The 16102-nt window shown below is 49.2% G+C and overlaps 1 protein-coding gene across 13 annotated transcripts in view; it reads right to left on the bottom strand.

Moving 5' to 3' along the window:
• Mical3 (microtubule associated monooxygenase, calponin and LIM domain containing 3) overlaps positions 1-16102 on the bottom strand; it is a 217716-nt gene that overhangs the window by 100113 nt on the left and 101501 nt on the right. For all 13 annotated transcript variants that reach the window (XM_037204182.1, XM_028880423.2, XM_028880421.2 and 10 more), the window contains exons 3-11: positions 14135-14342; positions 12226-12342; positions 11747-11848; positions 11201-11353; positions 9981-10081; positions 7360-7617; positions 7043-7158; positions 3450-3576; positions 2070-2166 (exon numbers count right to left, since the gene is read on the bottom strand). In XM_037204182.1, coding sequence (XP_037060077.1) covers positions 2070-2166; positions 3450-3576; positions 7043-7158; positions 7360-7617; positions 9981-10081; positions 11201-11353; positions 11747-11848; positions 12226-12342; positions 14135-14342 — 1279 coding nt within the window. The remainder of the gene's footprint in view (positions 1-2069; positions 2167-3449; positions 3577-7042; positions 7159-7359; positions 7618-9980; positions 10082-11200; positions 11354-11746; positions 11849-12225; positions 12343-14134; positions 14343-16102) is intronic.

Raw genomic sequence — 16102 nt, 5'->3', positions numbered from 1 at the left:
ATTTCCCCCCCACTGCCCGTATTTCCCCCCCCCCCCCCCCCCCCCCCCCCCCCCCCCCCTGCCCGTATTCCCCCCCCCCCCCGCACTGCCCGTATTCCCCCCACCCCGACCCCCTGCACTGCCCGTATTTCCCCCTGCCCCCGCCCCCCCCCCCCCCCCCGCACTGCCCGTATTTCCCGCACTGCCCGTATTTCCACTGCCCGTACTGCCCGTATTTCCCCCTCTGCACTGCCCGTATTTCCCCCTGCACTGCCCGTATTTCCCCCCTGCACTGCCCGTATTTCCCCCTGCACTGCCCGTATTCCCCCTGCCCCCCCCTGCACTGCCCGTATTTCCCCCCCTGCACTGCCCGTATTTCCCCCTGCACTGCCCATATTTCCCCCCCCCCGCCCCCCCCCCACTGCCCGTATTTCCCCTGCACTGCCCGTATTCCCCCTGCACTGCCCGTATTTCCCCCTGCACTGCCCGTATTTCCCCCTGCACTGCCCGTTTTCCCCCTGCACTGCCCGTATTTCCCCCCGCACTGCCCGTATTCCCCTGCACTGCCCGTATTCCCCCCGCACTGCCCGTATCCCCCCCTGCACTGCCCGTATTTCCCTGCTCAGTCTGCTGTAATGCGCCTGACCAGTTGTCCTCAATGCCACTCTCCAAAGAAAATCTCCAGCAGCCCTTCATTACGCACAAAACACAGAATGACCTTTGTGGAGGGCCCCAAAACAGCCTGACCACACAGCAGCCATGACAGGCTTAGGGGCCTAGACACAGCTTCTGTGACAGGCTTACTGGCAGGCTACACCCAGATCCAGGAAAAGCCTTAAGCTGATACCACCCAGGGATCCATCCAGGGGTGAGGAAGCACCTGACACCCCAAACATTCCAACCATTGGATAAGGTGGCCAGATGTCCTTGAGTCTAGCAGACACCTATTTTTTGTTTTACAGATACCCCTAGACAACTGTCAGCCTATCAGGGCCCTGGACCCTGGAAATCCCTTCACCCCAACTGTCTGCTATGATAAAAACTCTGCCCCACCTGAGCTCAGGGCTCTCTGCTCTCACCACTGCATTGGACAGACAGAAAGACCAAGCTCGGAGCTTGAAATAAAGGCTCTTTGCTTTTACATGCGGGACTTGGTCTCTGTGGTGGTCTTTTGGGGGTCCCTGTGATCTGGGCATGACAACCTTCGCGTCTGCCACAGCATGATGGTGCTATCTCAGGACCCAGGGGAAAGGCCACCACGCATTCTCTCCCAAAACTTGAGTGTGTGTACAGGTACCCAGGAGCTTGTGTGCACATTCTTTCTCTCCCTCTCCAGGATCTGTAACTGATTGCTGTGGGACACTGTCCGCCAAGTGTAAGAGCACTACCAACTTTGACAGAGCAGCTGGGATTAGTGGCAAGTGATCCTTAAGGTCAGGGCTGTTGCTGTCCCCTCACAGGAGGGAAATGTCCCCTCAGCGTTACATGATGCTGTGCTGGCTGCACACAGTCTCAGGAGGGGCTGGCGCATAGAGAGAGCAGAGTAGAGCTAACTGAAGGGAAGCCTCCATCCACACGGCCATGGAGAAGTCCTCATCTACACAGCGGTGAGACGTCAGCGATGCGGACATCTGGGGGTCACCCATGTTCCTGCAGGTGTGCTTAGGAAGTCCCCGGTGCACAGGGCTACCCTTGAGTGGACTGATTACTTTTGTTGGTTGTTATTTATTACGTTGGCTGGTTCCCCATCTGGGACATTTGTTTACATCTCCCTAGGAAAAGTTCATGAAACAGTAATTTACCTGTATACTCTTGTGCTACCTGAGACCACAACACCCTTCTGTGTGTGTGAGGGTCGTTTTGTGCATCCCAAAAAGTATAAGCAACATCCCTGCGTTCTATCCACTGGGTGCCACTGGCAAACCTACCTCAGTCACGACACAAAAATACACCCTGGCGACAACCTCATATCCCCGGAGGGTAAAACCACTGGCTACAGCCCAGGGCCTTTGAAAGCGCTGTGGTCACGCAACAGCCTGATGGATGAGTACAGACTGCTTTGAATAGGTTAGACCATTGTCTGAACTCACCATTCCGAGTCAGCTTGGGAGTGGTTCGGGAATTCACCAGGTTCTCCATTTCCAGATGAATATCTTTTGTATCTCCACTATCGTATAAATGGCGCACCTGGCAGAAAGTTCAAAGGTTGAAAAGGAAAATGAAACCTGGAATAACAAGTCCCCACTTAAAAGAAGCAAGCTGGTAAAGTCTGGATTTTTGTTTTTACTTTCTGGTAGTGCCGGTGTGTGTGTGTGTGTGTGTGTGTGTGTGTGTGTGTGTGTGTGTGTGTGTGTGAGAGGTTATGGTCTTGCGCGGCCAAGCAGAGCTCTATGCTCCATGGTAAGCTTAGACAGAGTCTCCACGATGCCTCGGAGCTTTAGTGGAATGATGTAAGCAGCTGTCTGACAGTAAGCCAGTTGGCCACAGCAGTCCCTCAGAGCTGACACTGCCCACCCTCAGAGTATTCATAAACACTGTTCAGACACATTCACAAAGCCTGCAGACACCGGGCAGAGGGCAAAGAAGAGAATCCTCTACGATACAGACACACGGAGGAGGAGGCTACTTCCTCACGTGTCCTGCTCCTCAGGACTGTTGGGCTCTGTTAGACGTCACAGCAACGGGGCTTTACGAGTTCTGGAGAAGCCAGTACACAATCTAGGCTAACACTAACAACAGTGCCTTCCACTTGTAGACAGCGTCCTGACCTTTCAGAGCCCTTTCCAGAGAACAATTGCATTTGCCCGACAAATGTCCTTGGCAGAGGTTGCCAAGGACACTTCTCAGGTGAAAAACTGAGGTTCAGAGGAAGCCATACAACCTGCCGAGTCCCGGGTGATGGCTGGTGAGGCTGCCAGTGACGTCATGCTTCCCGACTACTGAACCAGTCCGTGCCCTTTGCCCTACTCTGTGTGGCCTGAACTGGGAGGTGGAGGGTGACGTTCTAGGTCTTTTGTTTTTGTCATTTCTGATCTACAAGTCACTAAAAAACTCTACTCAGCCAGACACAGTGGCTCACGACTGTACCTCCAGCATCTGGGAAGCTGACCCAAGAGTTCAAAGCCAGCCTGGCCTATGCAGTAAGTCTCTCCAACCCCACCCCAAACTCAAAACAACTGACTAACCAATAAAGAAAAAGAAGGAAAGACTGGCCCTCTGTGCCCTAGCTGCTGAATGTGCTAATGGGAAATAATATCTACTTTCAACAACAGAGATATCAACTTGGATTAGTGTGTGCTAACAAACACAGCTATACACATTCCTGTTGGAATATATACTGTATAATAACAAGCATATATACTGTATAATAACAAACATAGTTATACACATTCCTATCTGGTCTATTGACCAGAGCTATGAGCATCCAGAACATGGGCCTAGGAGTATGTAACTGACGGGAATGCTCTTACCTGGCTTGGCCGGAGGAAGTTGATGTTAATATTGGGATACCTAGTGACAGGGTCGATGCTATATTGGCTGAAGTTTTTGCTCACGTTCTCAGGGGTGGTCTGAGGCAACAACCTATAAATGCTTTCCCTGCAACGACAGACAACAGTGTGCTCACATGCAGTGAGATACAACAGTGTGCTCGCAGCAGTGACAAGCACCCGATTACCCAACAAGTGAGCAAACAGTCATCCCTGATGAATCTATCCCACCAAATCGATCTCAGCTCTTCCCTCCAGACCAGAACTCAGTGACCCCATGGACCCAGACCGGGGAAAGGACCGAAAGGAAGAGCAGCGGCAATGCTGGGGGTGGGGGTGGCAAATGATGCTAACTTAGAAGGCTGTCATCTGGTGTGCCAATATCTACTATGACATCTACGAGATTCAAAAGGCACATGGGGCCTGCTTGTGTGGGTTACTGGAATGCAGTCTGTCTTGTCCTGAGTCCTATCCCACAGAGTCATCTTTGCTGAGCCTTCTCCTCAATAGAATATTTAATCTAAAGGATGAAGGACACTTCCAAAACATCTTCTCTGTTAGCATAAAGGTCTGTGGACTCCTCACTGAGTCTGTCAGTGCTGTGCTTACTTCCCCAAAGGTCACATGCTGGAAATCCGGACCCCAGCATGGTGGTAGTGAGGTGGTAGATGTGGTAGCTCACACCCATAGTTCTAGCACATGGGACACTCAGGCAGGAGAATGCTGTGAGTTCAAGGCCAGCTAGGACTACATACTGAATACTAAGCCAGCCTAGGGTACAGAGGGAGACTCTTCTTTCAAAACACAAAACAAAGAAAAAAATAAGCTTTGCCATTATATCTAGATGCATGCCTTACACTAAAGATTTAAAATGATAGAATGTGCTGACTGGTTTTTATGTCAACTTGACACAAGCTAGAGTCATCTAAGAGCAGTGAATCTCAATTAAGAAAATGCTTCTAATTAGATCAGGCTGTAGGCAAGCCTGGAGGACATTTCTTAGTTAGGGATTGATGGGAGAGGGCTCACCCCATTGTGGGTGGTGCCACCCTGACCTGGTGGTTCTGTAAGAGAGCAGGCCGAGCAGACACGAGGAGCAAGCCAGTAGGCAGCACTCCTTGGCCCTGCATCAGCTCCTGCCTCCAGGTTCCTGCCCTGTTGAGTTCCTGTCCGACGTTGATGATGATCAGTGATGTGGAATGTAAGCCAAATAAACCTTTTCCTCCCCAAGATGCACACTGGTCATGGTGTTTCATCACAAGAGTAGTAACCCTAAGACAGAAGTTAGGACCAGGAGTGGGTATTGTTGTGACCTGCCTGACTATGCTAATTTTGGGGGAAGTATGGAAGACTTTGGGACTCTAGACTAGGAAAGCAGCTGAACACTGTAAGCACAGTTTAACAGGCCATCCTAGTAGGAGCTTAGAGGACAACAGTGCAGACAGCAATATGAACTAACTATGGAGGCCCAGCTCAAGGTATCAGAGGGGAATAACAGTAGCAACTGGGCTAAAAGCCATTCCTGTGATACTTTGGCGCAAAAAAAAAAAAAAAAAAAAAAAAAAAAAAAAAAAAAAAAAAAAAAGTGGCTGCTTTTGGCCTAGTCCTAAGAATCTGCCTGAGGCTAAATTGAAGTGTTTTGAACTAATTTTACTGGCAAAAAAAATTTCAAGATAGCCTAATATTAACCCTGTCACGTGGTTATTAGTGACTGTTCTTACGGAGGTCTACAATGAAAGAGAGTAACAGGGCAAAAGAAATACGAGACGTACAGTTGAGAACACAAGAAAACTTAATGTTGGCACCCAGGCTGGTGCTGAAAGAGAAAAGAGAGAGGCCTGGTGTGCAGGGGTAGAAAGGGAGCGGTTCCCCTGGGGCAAGGTCCCACCCAGCTAGCCCTGCAGCCAGTGAAAAGGAAAAGGCCTGAGGGATTTTCTGTTCCTAAAAGTAACCAGTCAAAGCTTATGCAAATGTAATCCAAGGAGGGGCCAGGCCCCATCCCAGGTGGGCAGCCAAACTTGGAAATACCAGCTGCAAGGTTCAGGGTTTAGACCCTCAAGTGTAGGGTCACGAGGACACAGGAGTAAAGGTGTTGTGGATTCTTCCTCTTAGGTTAAGAAGAGCTGCCGAGGCAGGCTAAGGTAGGGGAGCCCCTGCATGGAGGTCCTGAGGGGCCACTGTGTGAAGCTGTCTAGGTGAAGCCTGGAGATCTCAGGATGTTGGAAGTGACAGAACCTTGGAATGTCTGCCAGGGAGAGAGGCACAGGGAGAGGAACCAGGCCAAGAGAGAAGTGTGTTGCAGACGAGGACACAGCCTTCTAAACCCTCTGACATCAGATGCGGGGCCACAGGATTTGTAGTCTGCCCTGTGGGGTTCAGTCTTGTTGGGGCCCCAGGATTTCCTCATTCTATCCCCCTTCTACCAGTTTTGAATGGTAATGTATATTCTATGCCACTGTAGGTTGGAAGTATGTAATCTGCTTTTTGGTTTTATAGAGGCTTACAATTAAGAGACTGCCTTGAATCTCAGAAGAGACTGTGGACTTTTAAAGTGTTAAGACTGTGAGATACTATGGGGATTTCTGAAGTTGGACTAAATGCATTTTGTATTACAATATGGCCACAAGACTATGAGGACTAGGGGCTGAAATGTGGTGGTTTAAATGAGAATGGCCCCCTAAGACTCTTAGGCCTGAATACTTGGTCCCCAGTTGGTGGAACTGTTCGGGGAGGACTAGGAGGTGTGGCCTTGTTGGAGAGGTGTGTTACTGTGAGTGGGCTTAGCGGTTTCAAAAGCCCACACCATTCACACTTAGCTGTCTCTCTGTTTCAGGCCTATGGATTGGATGTGAGCTCTCAGCTACTGCTCCAGCACCATGCCTGCCTGCCTGGTGCCATGCTCCCCACCCTGGTCATCATGATGGCCCTCTGAATCAGTAAGCCCCCAAATAAACTTTTTCTTCTATAAGCTGTCTTGGTCATGATGTTTTGTCACAACAAAAGACAAGTAATAATATCAATTATTAGAGAATAATATTTTCATCCAGGAAATCTCACATTTCTGTTTCTCCTGGTCAGGGTAGACAGCAGATAAATCCTAACGTCCCTACCTCGTTTACAACATCTGCTTCCAAGCATCTGACCTCCAGGGGTTCAAGAAATGTTTACAAGCATGCTGGGGTGTTCTTTTCAGCTAGCCACTTCTGATGACCACAGCTGGCATGCTCCCACTGCCACGCTGGCTCACGGAACATGGATGCCAACATGCTACTCCTGTGCATTTCTGCATGTAATTAATGGGAAGGAGTCAGGACCAGTCAGGGGTGCACAAAGACGCAGACACCACATGCCAACAGGAGATGCTATCTGAGGAGGGGTACGAAAAGAGCAGCCTGGGCAGACCACCTTGAAGTGTCTGTGTGCTTGTAAGACAGAGACTTTCCCTCTCTACTTGATGAACACATCTTTTAAAAAGAACAAGCAAACCAGAGGGAGGAAGAAATCACACTCGGCCGAGGAGTAAGCAGGCCCACTCCCCAGTCCTGTAGGAGGCATCCATGACCTCTTCCCATTACCTCTCTGCCAGGACTTCCAAGGGGCTGGTGCCCAGAGACCAGCTTCGTACCATCCAGGCAGAGTCCATAGCAGCCAGAAAGCCCCGGGCTATTCCTGTTCCCATTGGCCAGAAAGGCTGAAAAAGAGATATACACAGAGTTAAAGTAACTCAGCTACTCAAAGAGGGAAATAAACCAGTGACCCGGGGCCCACCATCACCTTTCTCTTCTATGGAGCAATTCTTGTAAGGAGTCTCTGAACACCTAGACTCGCTCATCACTATGTCCTAGTTACCAGGGCCTCTGCCCCTTAGTTCTCTGCCCCTTTCAGTACTCACCTCCAGGAGGCTGTCCCCAACCAGAGCTACTAGTAACTGGTGTCCATTTTGTTCCCGTACCAAGGCTGCATTTTCAGAGGCGTACATACAGGTAAAGTCAAACATGGCCACATCAGGCTGCCCGTAGTGATTGATGGCAAAATCCAGAGAAGGCAGCTGCTGCTGGGTAGAGAAGTCTGCAGCCTCCCGGGCATAGTTCAGCAGGGCCTCCTGGTCCACATTCTCCCGGGAAAGCAACAGCTCCGTGTCTGTGTAGTCCTGTCCAGAAAGAGCACGGGCCGAGATGGAGAAGCCCAAGGCGGGATGTGTAGTGGGTAGCTGCCCACCTGGCCAGCTACAACCCCACAACGAACATCAAGCATGACCTTGTCTCTTGGCGTTTTTCTCCCTAAGATGTTTTTACATACCTCAACCAAATCTTTTATATCAATTAAAAAGAACAGGGATGGGAGTGGTGGTGGTTAAGAGTGAATCAGCTTTATCTAAATGTTTATCTAAATGGACCTGGCTTTCCCACTCACTAGCGGCAAAGGGCATTTATCTCAGAGCTGTTACAATTACCAAGTAAAATAGCCACATAACAGCACCTATAAACTGAGAAGGCATTTTAAAGTCTGTGGTATTTCCTACAATCACTTTAATCTGGGTGTCTGATGGCTTTTGGCAGCAAGAAATTCAGATTTATTACACCTAAAGGAAATCTGAAAACTTTAGTGCAAAGGAAGTGTGGTGTGGAGCAAGAGCAGGTCCTGGACGACGAGAGGGAACACACTGAGAGAACTAGAGATTTCTAAATCACACAGAGGATTCTGCTGGGCTCCGTGAAAACCCACCGACAAACGAAAAGGACGGAAGCATCAAAAGGGCTTTCTATGCAGAGAACCGAGAAACCCTCCCTCGGCTTTGGAGGGTCCTGTGCACTGAGTCAAGTCTGCTCCCCTGAAGTAGGGTCTGTGGGTTCCAGGTGCCCCCCAATGGCACTCAGTTACAGCCATGAGCTGTCAAAAGCCAAAACACAAACACTCAAGTCAGTCCTGGAAATTCTGTTTGCTCACTGTTAAGTGCCACGGCGGCTTTAGTATTAAGCAGCATAAACTTCTTACACTACAAAAACAGAGAGGCAAAGTAAACCGGACCTCAGCATTCCAGACTGTTCTTACTCAATTCTAACTGATAACCCAGATCGGCATGCATGGCTGGTTTGAGTCTTAACTCTGTCCTCAGGCATCCCGACTGCAGTACTAACAGCAACAGAAGAGCCCCAGATAATGAACCAGCCGGCTTTAGAAAGCATCCAGCCGAACAGGCCTTGCTTTTGTTTGGCAGGGAACTCTGTACCAAGAGCTTTGTCTTGCTGTTCCCTGCGCACACAGGGCTGCCACGCTGAGATGCAGACACGAGACGGGGCTCCCGGTGGAAAGGAGACCCTGTGTCCCAAGCACGAGCTTGTCAGCTCATTCCCCAGTCTGCTATGGATAAAGCGATAGCGTGACTCACTCTAAGGGGCCTGATGTGTGAGCACCCTGCAGACACAAAGAGCTCCCTAAGAGTCAGCTCTGGGGCTGGTGGGAACTGGACGGGCTCGGTCAGCACATCTGAGGCTTCTTCTATCCATTCATCGCATGGAGAAAGTGGTTCTCACATCCAGATCTGCAGGGCCAAGTGAGATGACAGCCACGCTGCTCCTTAAGGAACCGTCTAGCCTGTGATTTAGATTTCAGGTCCTCAGCTCAGGGTATATCATACAATTAGTCATCCAGAAAAAGGGCTGAGCAGGAACTGGCTAAGGATAGACACCAGGCCTTTGCTGTTAGTTAGAAAAGAGCCTTAAATATACCCTGATCTGGTCAGGTCAGTGTTCCCTGGACCTCACGTAATCACATTTGCAGTAAAACCTGAGTCACTGTCAGGCTACTGTAAACACCAAGTGCTTGCTTCTTGGTTCAACGCTTGCCATTCTGCCCCCCAGAAGAGGACCCACTAATGTGGGCCCTGGTGGGCATATAATCTCAGCTACTCAGAGGCTAAGGCAGGATGGCTACCCTTTCAAGGCTTGCCTGAGGCTATGGTGTTATTTCAAGGCTAGCCCGAGCCACTTAGTAAGAGCCTGTCTCGAAGGAAACAGTTCTTTGAGACAAAGTCTAGGGACGCAGCTCAGTGGCAGACTTCTTGCCTAGCATGCACAAGGCCCTCGGTTCAGTCCCCGAAGGTGTGGGAGGGTGTATGATCAATGATTGTCATGTATGGAATTCAATATAACTGTAAATCAGGCTACCTAAAGTTAAACCGGCTAGTTATGCAGGACGTGACATCCGACAGTTGCCCTAAAAGGGGAGAGAGGATGGAGTTGGGCTTATGGAAACAATCTGGCCGTGTTGGTGACTGTTAAAGCTAATCATAATCATGGCCACACAGGCCCATTCTGCCCTCCTCCTGTTTATAGCTTCAATCTTCCATAATAAAAATATTTTTAAGTTAAACTAATAAATAGCATGGGTTTCCAGATGTGCTCAGTGTCATTTTCAGTCCCTTACAGGAAAAACCCATCAGACTAAACTTCTTCTTAGGGATCCTATCAAGCAGTTCAACAGAGACGCTGACGAAAGAAATCCATTGCTCACATGCAGTATCACCCCTTTGTCCAGCAAACTCTGCTTTTTGGCCGTCATGACAAAGTAGTGTGTGTCATCTTTGTAGTAGACGATGTTCTCTAAGTCAATACCTGCAACCAGAAGACAAGACAGGTGAGAATTCAGGAAGACGGGACACTATGGAATCCACAAGGTTGGACCTGGCTCTCAGGGAAAGCGCTGAAGAGCACCAGGCAGGAAAGCTGTCTAGGCTCAGATCCTCACTTCCTGCACAGTGCATGGAAATCTCAAGGTTGGCTTTCTTTTATGCATCCCTAAAACTCACTCAGTATCCTAGGTTATCCTAAAAACAATAACCAACAGTAAACAGAACATGAAAAAGGGAAAAGTAAAGCAGAGGCTGGCCAATCTACAAGAGGGGATGGGTTATGTACCAGGTAAAACCTCTTTGATAATCACCAAGGAAGCTGGAGGCTTCGCCTAGATTTCTAACAGGACAGACACCTAAATGCAGAGAGAGAAGCTGGGCGGTGGTGGCGCACACCTTTAATCCCAGCACTTGGGAGGCAGAGACAGGCGGATATCTGTAAGTTCAAGGCTAGCCTGGGCTACAGATTTTCAGGAAAGGTGCAAAGCTACACAGAGAAATGCTGTCTCAAATAACCAAAAAAAAACCCAACCCAACCCAAACCAACCAACCAACCAACCAAACAAACAAAAAAACCAACACCAAAATAAATAAATATATGCAGAGAAAGACTGAATTTTTTATTCAGTTAACCTGAAAGATACATGGAACAGAAAGAAATCAAGCTCTAGAAATCAGAATGAAGATACTTTTCTGTTTCATTGCAGCAGCATATCTAACTCAATCCATCAGAAAACAGTCACACACAACCCCATTCCTGTCCAGCAATGGTTGCTGGTGAGCTCAGATGACCTCAGAGGCCACAGTGATAGCAAAGGTCAACAAAACCAGCCAGTGGGAAGCCTGCTCATCCAGCAGAGAGCCTGGCTCGTAGGGCGGGGGAAGGAGCCGGGATGAGTTGGCAGAAGGCAAAACCAACAAAAACAAATCCCTGAGCAGCCTGGTCACTGTGCTGAGGACTGACCCACGAAAGCCGCAGTGTGGAAACATGCTAAGGACACAGGACGGGAGGGGCGGAGGAACAGAGGACCAAGGACACAGAAGTGACATCCGTGGCCACCCACACCAACAACCTCTGGGCTCTGCAGGCCCTGACACCAACCTGTGGCTTCTCTCAGCTCCTGGAAAAATTTTTGGTTGAATATAAAAGCCACACTGATCTCCTCTACTTTGGCCTCTGCGGTTGTATTTCGGTTAATGAAGTTTGCCGTGATGGCAATGGCTAGCTTGCCACGAAATTCTTTCCGACGAAATCCTAGAGGGAAAGAGAGCAGGGATAAGGACTTCAAATGAGAGAATATTGGGGGGCCAGAATCAAGGAGAGTGGGTGGCTCACCTAACAGGGATGGAACTCAGGAAGAACTCTAGAAGGAAGTCCCCTCCCACATCACGGACAGTGTGAAACCCATCTGACCAGATTACCTGCTCAGTACTAAAGGTTACCCCTAAAATGGAGGGGTGCTGTGTGCCGGGCATATTCATGCATAGACTAAAAGCTGTGGTACTGATACTTCTAAGCACAGCTTGTCTCTTAGTGTTCTGTGGGAAATATCCCTTTCAGGCACCGACTGGGGAGCATACATGCACATTCTTAGGGCTGTGGTCTCTGCGATAAGCCAGGCAAGAGAGAACAGGCCAAAGCCAGTACCTTCCAGGGTGTTCCTCCGCCCATCCCCACCAATGATGACTTCAAATTCGTATTCTGATACAGGATGAGTTTTGGGGTGCACCAATGCTCTCCATCCTATCCCTGTGGACCAAAGACAAAATGAAGGTCACAACCTAGAGGAAGTCACACCCAGACACACAGATCACACGGCGTCCCAATTCAAAGCACTACATGTAATAGAATAAGGGGCCAGCCTTGCACGGAAAGTTTTGACAAGGGCTCACAAAGACGCTTTCTTTACCTTTGCATTTCCTATAATACAAATGCCTGCCACGCCTAATACCATGTCAAAGGCCTCTTGGGCGAGCCAGAAGTCCTCAAAAGCCCAGGCTGCATGAACAAAGCCCCTTTAGTCAGCGCTGAAAACCACCTGCCAGGCCTTCTGGTTCCTGCCATGATCTCATCTGTTCTCACCCACTCAGGGCCCTCATGCCCTTCCTCTGGCCAGTCCGACTCACGTTCATTCTCTTGGTCCTCGGGAGGCTGAACAAGTCCTTGGAATTCCACATTCACATGGATTTCAATGCCTAAGATCAAAGCTACTTTCAAGAGGATTAGCTGGAGCTGACGGATACCTAGAAGAACACAAAGATTTTGATGGCAAGGGGACAGGAAGGGGACAGCCTTGTGGTGCCTACCCTCAGGCTCCCATCCATCCACGTCTGCTTCGGTTCCCAAAGGCTGTCTCAGCAGAGACATGTCTCAGCAGTTCTCTTTCTTTCTCCATGTTGTAAAGGTAACATCTAACAGTGGAAGGAACACTCTGGATAGACTAGGCCACCCCACTTCTGGAGCCGGGTATTCCAGATAACCTAGCATGACGACAGAGGGTCCAGTGAGAGCCTCCGTTTTCAGCAGCATCCACAGTCTTCAGAGGCACCCACTACTGCCAGCACAGGAGAGGCGAACCCACAGGTCAGACGCCATAGCACGTCTTCCAATCTAAGCCCCTGCTGGCCTCACATGCTCCTACCAGATACACCAAAGAAACCACAACCCCACCCTATCTCTTACCGTTTCCCACCACCAGTGACATACAGGTGTGGAAACTGAGGTCCAAAAGGACTGACTCCTGCTCATTATCACGGTAATAAACATATTTGATGAATCCCACTAGATCTGGCATCGATGAGAGGTTACAGTGAGACAGAAATCCTGTCCCTGGCCAAGATGCCTCTGCCCTAAAATAAACCTGGCCACAGATAAGGACCACAGATCCAGTCAGTCAACAACCCTTGGTCCTCTCTTAAGGTCAAATCTACCTGCAGCCTGTGACTAATGAGCTATGAGCACGCGCAAATCCCCGGGAAGTCATCCTGGTTACTCTCCTCAGCTGCCCACATCCTCGCCCTTCTGAGTCACACTCCCCAAGACTCACGGAGGCCTCTGCTAGCACACACTTTATTTCTGCAGACAACTGTGGGTTCCAAGATGCTTTACAAATTACAGCCTGGCAGATGGGCTGAGTGCCTCCTCTTGCCAGGGGAATGTGGCAGCCGCCAGCTCGTGTTGGATAAATTGGTATAACCACTTCAAACCGTGAAAGCTCTAATGGCTGAATATTTTCAGGTCACAGATGGAGGAGCTCAGAACAAATGCTCCTCACTAACATCTCCCTAGACTAACTAATGACAGTAAAAAGACGTCTCCAGCTTATGATGCAGACACTGTTCCGAACTGGCTTCAGATACGCCACTTCGTGAAAACAAGACCATCTTGAGACAAATACAAGGCTCTGACTTCATTTATCACCAGAACACAGACTCTCACTGCAGACTTGGCATTTGTGTCCAGGCTATGACTCTTACTTCTTTGTGTGTGGTTTCCCACGTCTGTGTCCCCCTGGCACTGTTTTCCTGCATTAGCAGAGGGTATACAAGATCACAACACAGAACCTAAGCCAATGCACTCTTTCACTGAACTAAGAATGACCAGAGGGATGAAATCCAAACTGTCCACCTATTTCCAATGCCTACCCTTCCTCCTCCACTGTACATACTGTGGGTACTTAGCAAGAGTCCCAAGACCCAACAAAGAGCGTGTGTGTGTTCAGAGTTTCTCTGTAGGTATCCCTGGCTGTCCCAGAACTCGCTCAGTAGCCCAGGCTATCCTCAAACTCAGAGATCAGTCTGCCTCTGCCTCCTGATTGCTGGGATTAAAGGCGTGCGCCACGATGCCTGGCCCCGAACTAAGAATCTTCAAGCCAAACTCGAGCTCTTTTTTGCACACGAGACCCACTTGAGGTTGGAAGCCTAGATTCTAGAACACTGGCGGCAGGAGAACATCCCGGCTGAGGAGGAAGTCCTCAGGTCACCTACCTGTCTCTGTCCACTGAACAAGGGAGCAGGAAGAGTTGGCAGTACTCACTGATGTGGTCGATGGCTCCAGCACAGAACTTGCCGTAGAATTTCTTGGCACCCAGACCTCGAAGATCGTGTATGGTGAAGGGCCAGAGATGCAAGACGTTGTTTCGGGAGAAGGCATCTCGCTTCTCAATAACGACTACCTTGGCTCCCAACAAGGACAAGTCGATGGCTGTGCGGAGACCACAGGGGCCAGCTCCGATGATGAGACACTGGAAAACACAGGTGTTCTCAGGGCTCAGGCCACACCTCTCAAAACACACTTCCTATAACTGTCCCCCCAGGGCCATACTCCAGGACCAAGACACCTGAAGCCTGCCTAGGATAGCAGAGCCCCTGCAATGGCCTAGAGAAAAAGCTCATGATGGCTGTGCACAGAGAAGAAGGACCCTACCATGACTACCTGGAGGACTCAAGATCAGCAAGACTTAAGTGGGTCATCATCTCAACAAACAGCATGAAAATCGCATCTCATCTTTCATCAAAACAGGACCCTTAGGAAGCTCTTAAGTCACAGGCAGACTGCTGTCCAAATGTAAGATGATTAGCTACATCCAGGCAATCAAGTCTGGTTCTACCATGCAAATGCCTCCCAGGAGGCAACTTTCAAGACCCAAAGGTTCATGTATGGAAGAATTTTTGTTTGTTTGTTTTTAAATATTTGTTTGTTTATTTTATGTGTGGATATGTGAGTCTGAGTGCATGTATGTGAATCTGAATATACGTGTGTAAGCCTAAGTGTATGTATGTATGTGAGCCTGAGTGTGTGTATGTGAGCCTGAGATACGTGTGTGAGCCTGAGTGTATGTGTGTACACCATCTGCTGAACTCCTTCAGTAGAGGTCAGAAGAGGCACTGATGTCCTGGAACTGGAGTTTTGTTTTGACTTGTTTTAAAATATATTTATTCTTGTCCGTCTGCATGTATATGCACTGCAGGTATCCAAGGAGGCCAGAAGAAGGTGTCAGATCTCCTAGAGCTAGAGTTACGACTGTGAGGTACCCAGTATGGGTGCTGGGATCCCAACTCCAGTCCTCTGCAAGAACAGCCAGTGCTATTCACTGCTGAGGCCTCTCTCCAGCTCCTGATGTGAGGTTTAAAGTCATTTCTAGACGGAAAGCTTAGGGAAATGCTCTTGCTAAGCTCCCTGGGGCAGGACAAACACTGACCTTAAGCAGCCTGTGCTTTATGCTCAGAAGGAAGATACACAATGCTCTGACTCTGTATTCTTTTTCTTCATTTTTTTGTGCTCTCTCTCTCTCTCACTCAGTGTGTGTGAGAGAGGTTTTTTGGGGGGGTAGAAAGGGGATTCTGTGTAGTCTGCCTGTGAGCTCCCCTTAGGCCCCTCCTTTTATTTTAAATTAAAGTCTAGCCAGGCGGTGGTGGTGCACACCTTTAATCCCAGCACTCGGGAGGCAAAGCCAGGCAGATCTCTGTGAGTTCGAGGCCAGCCTGGGCTACCAAGTGAGTTCCAGGAAAGGCACCAAAACTACACAGAGAAACCCTGTCTCAAAAAACCAAAAATAAATAAATAAAATTAATTAATTAAAGTCTAGTAGTCACTCATGAGAATCGTGCCTTCAAATCTTCAAACTTTTCCATGGGACGGGTCTCCAGGTGTCCCACAGGATAAATTAAAAGTCACAAAAAGCCGAAATAACAGCCCTGAAGCTACAGGAAATTTGTTTACTACCTTTTCCTAGACTTCTCACAGGAGTTCTTCAAAGAGGAAGGCAGAGACTGCCTCCGTCCCCTTCTCTTCCTCACACCTATCCCGACTCAAATGTGTGCACACTTCTCACTCTTACTTCCACTCAGGTGAGTGCACACTTCTCCTCACTTTAACTTTCACTTTCTCCCGCTCAGGTGAGTGTACACTTCTCACTCTTGCTCCCACTCAGGTGAGTGCACACTTCTCACTTTACTCCCACTCAGGTGAGTGCACACTTCTCACTCTTGCTCCCACTCAGGT

Source organism: Peromyscus leucopus, chromosome 3 (assembly GCF_004664715.2).
Source record: "Peromyscus leucopus breed LL Stock chromosome 3, UCI_PerLeu_2.1, whole genome shotgun sequence".
NCBI lineage: Eukaryota > Metazoa > Chordata > Mammalia > Rodentia > Cricetidae > Peromyscus > Peromyscus leucopus.
Note: the sequence above shows the minus strand (reverse complement) of the source record. Positions and strands in the feature narration are given on the sequence as shown.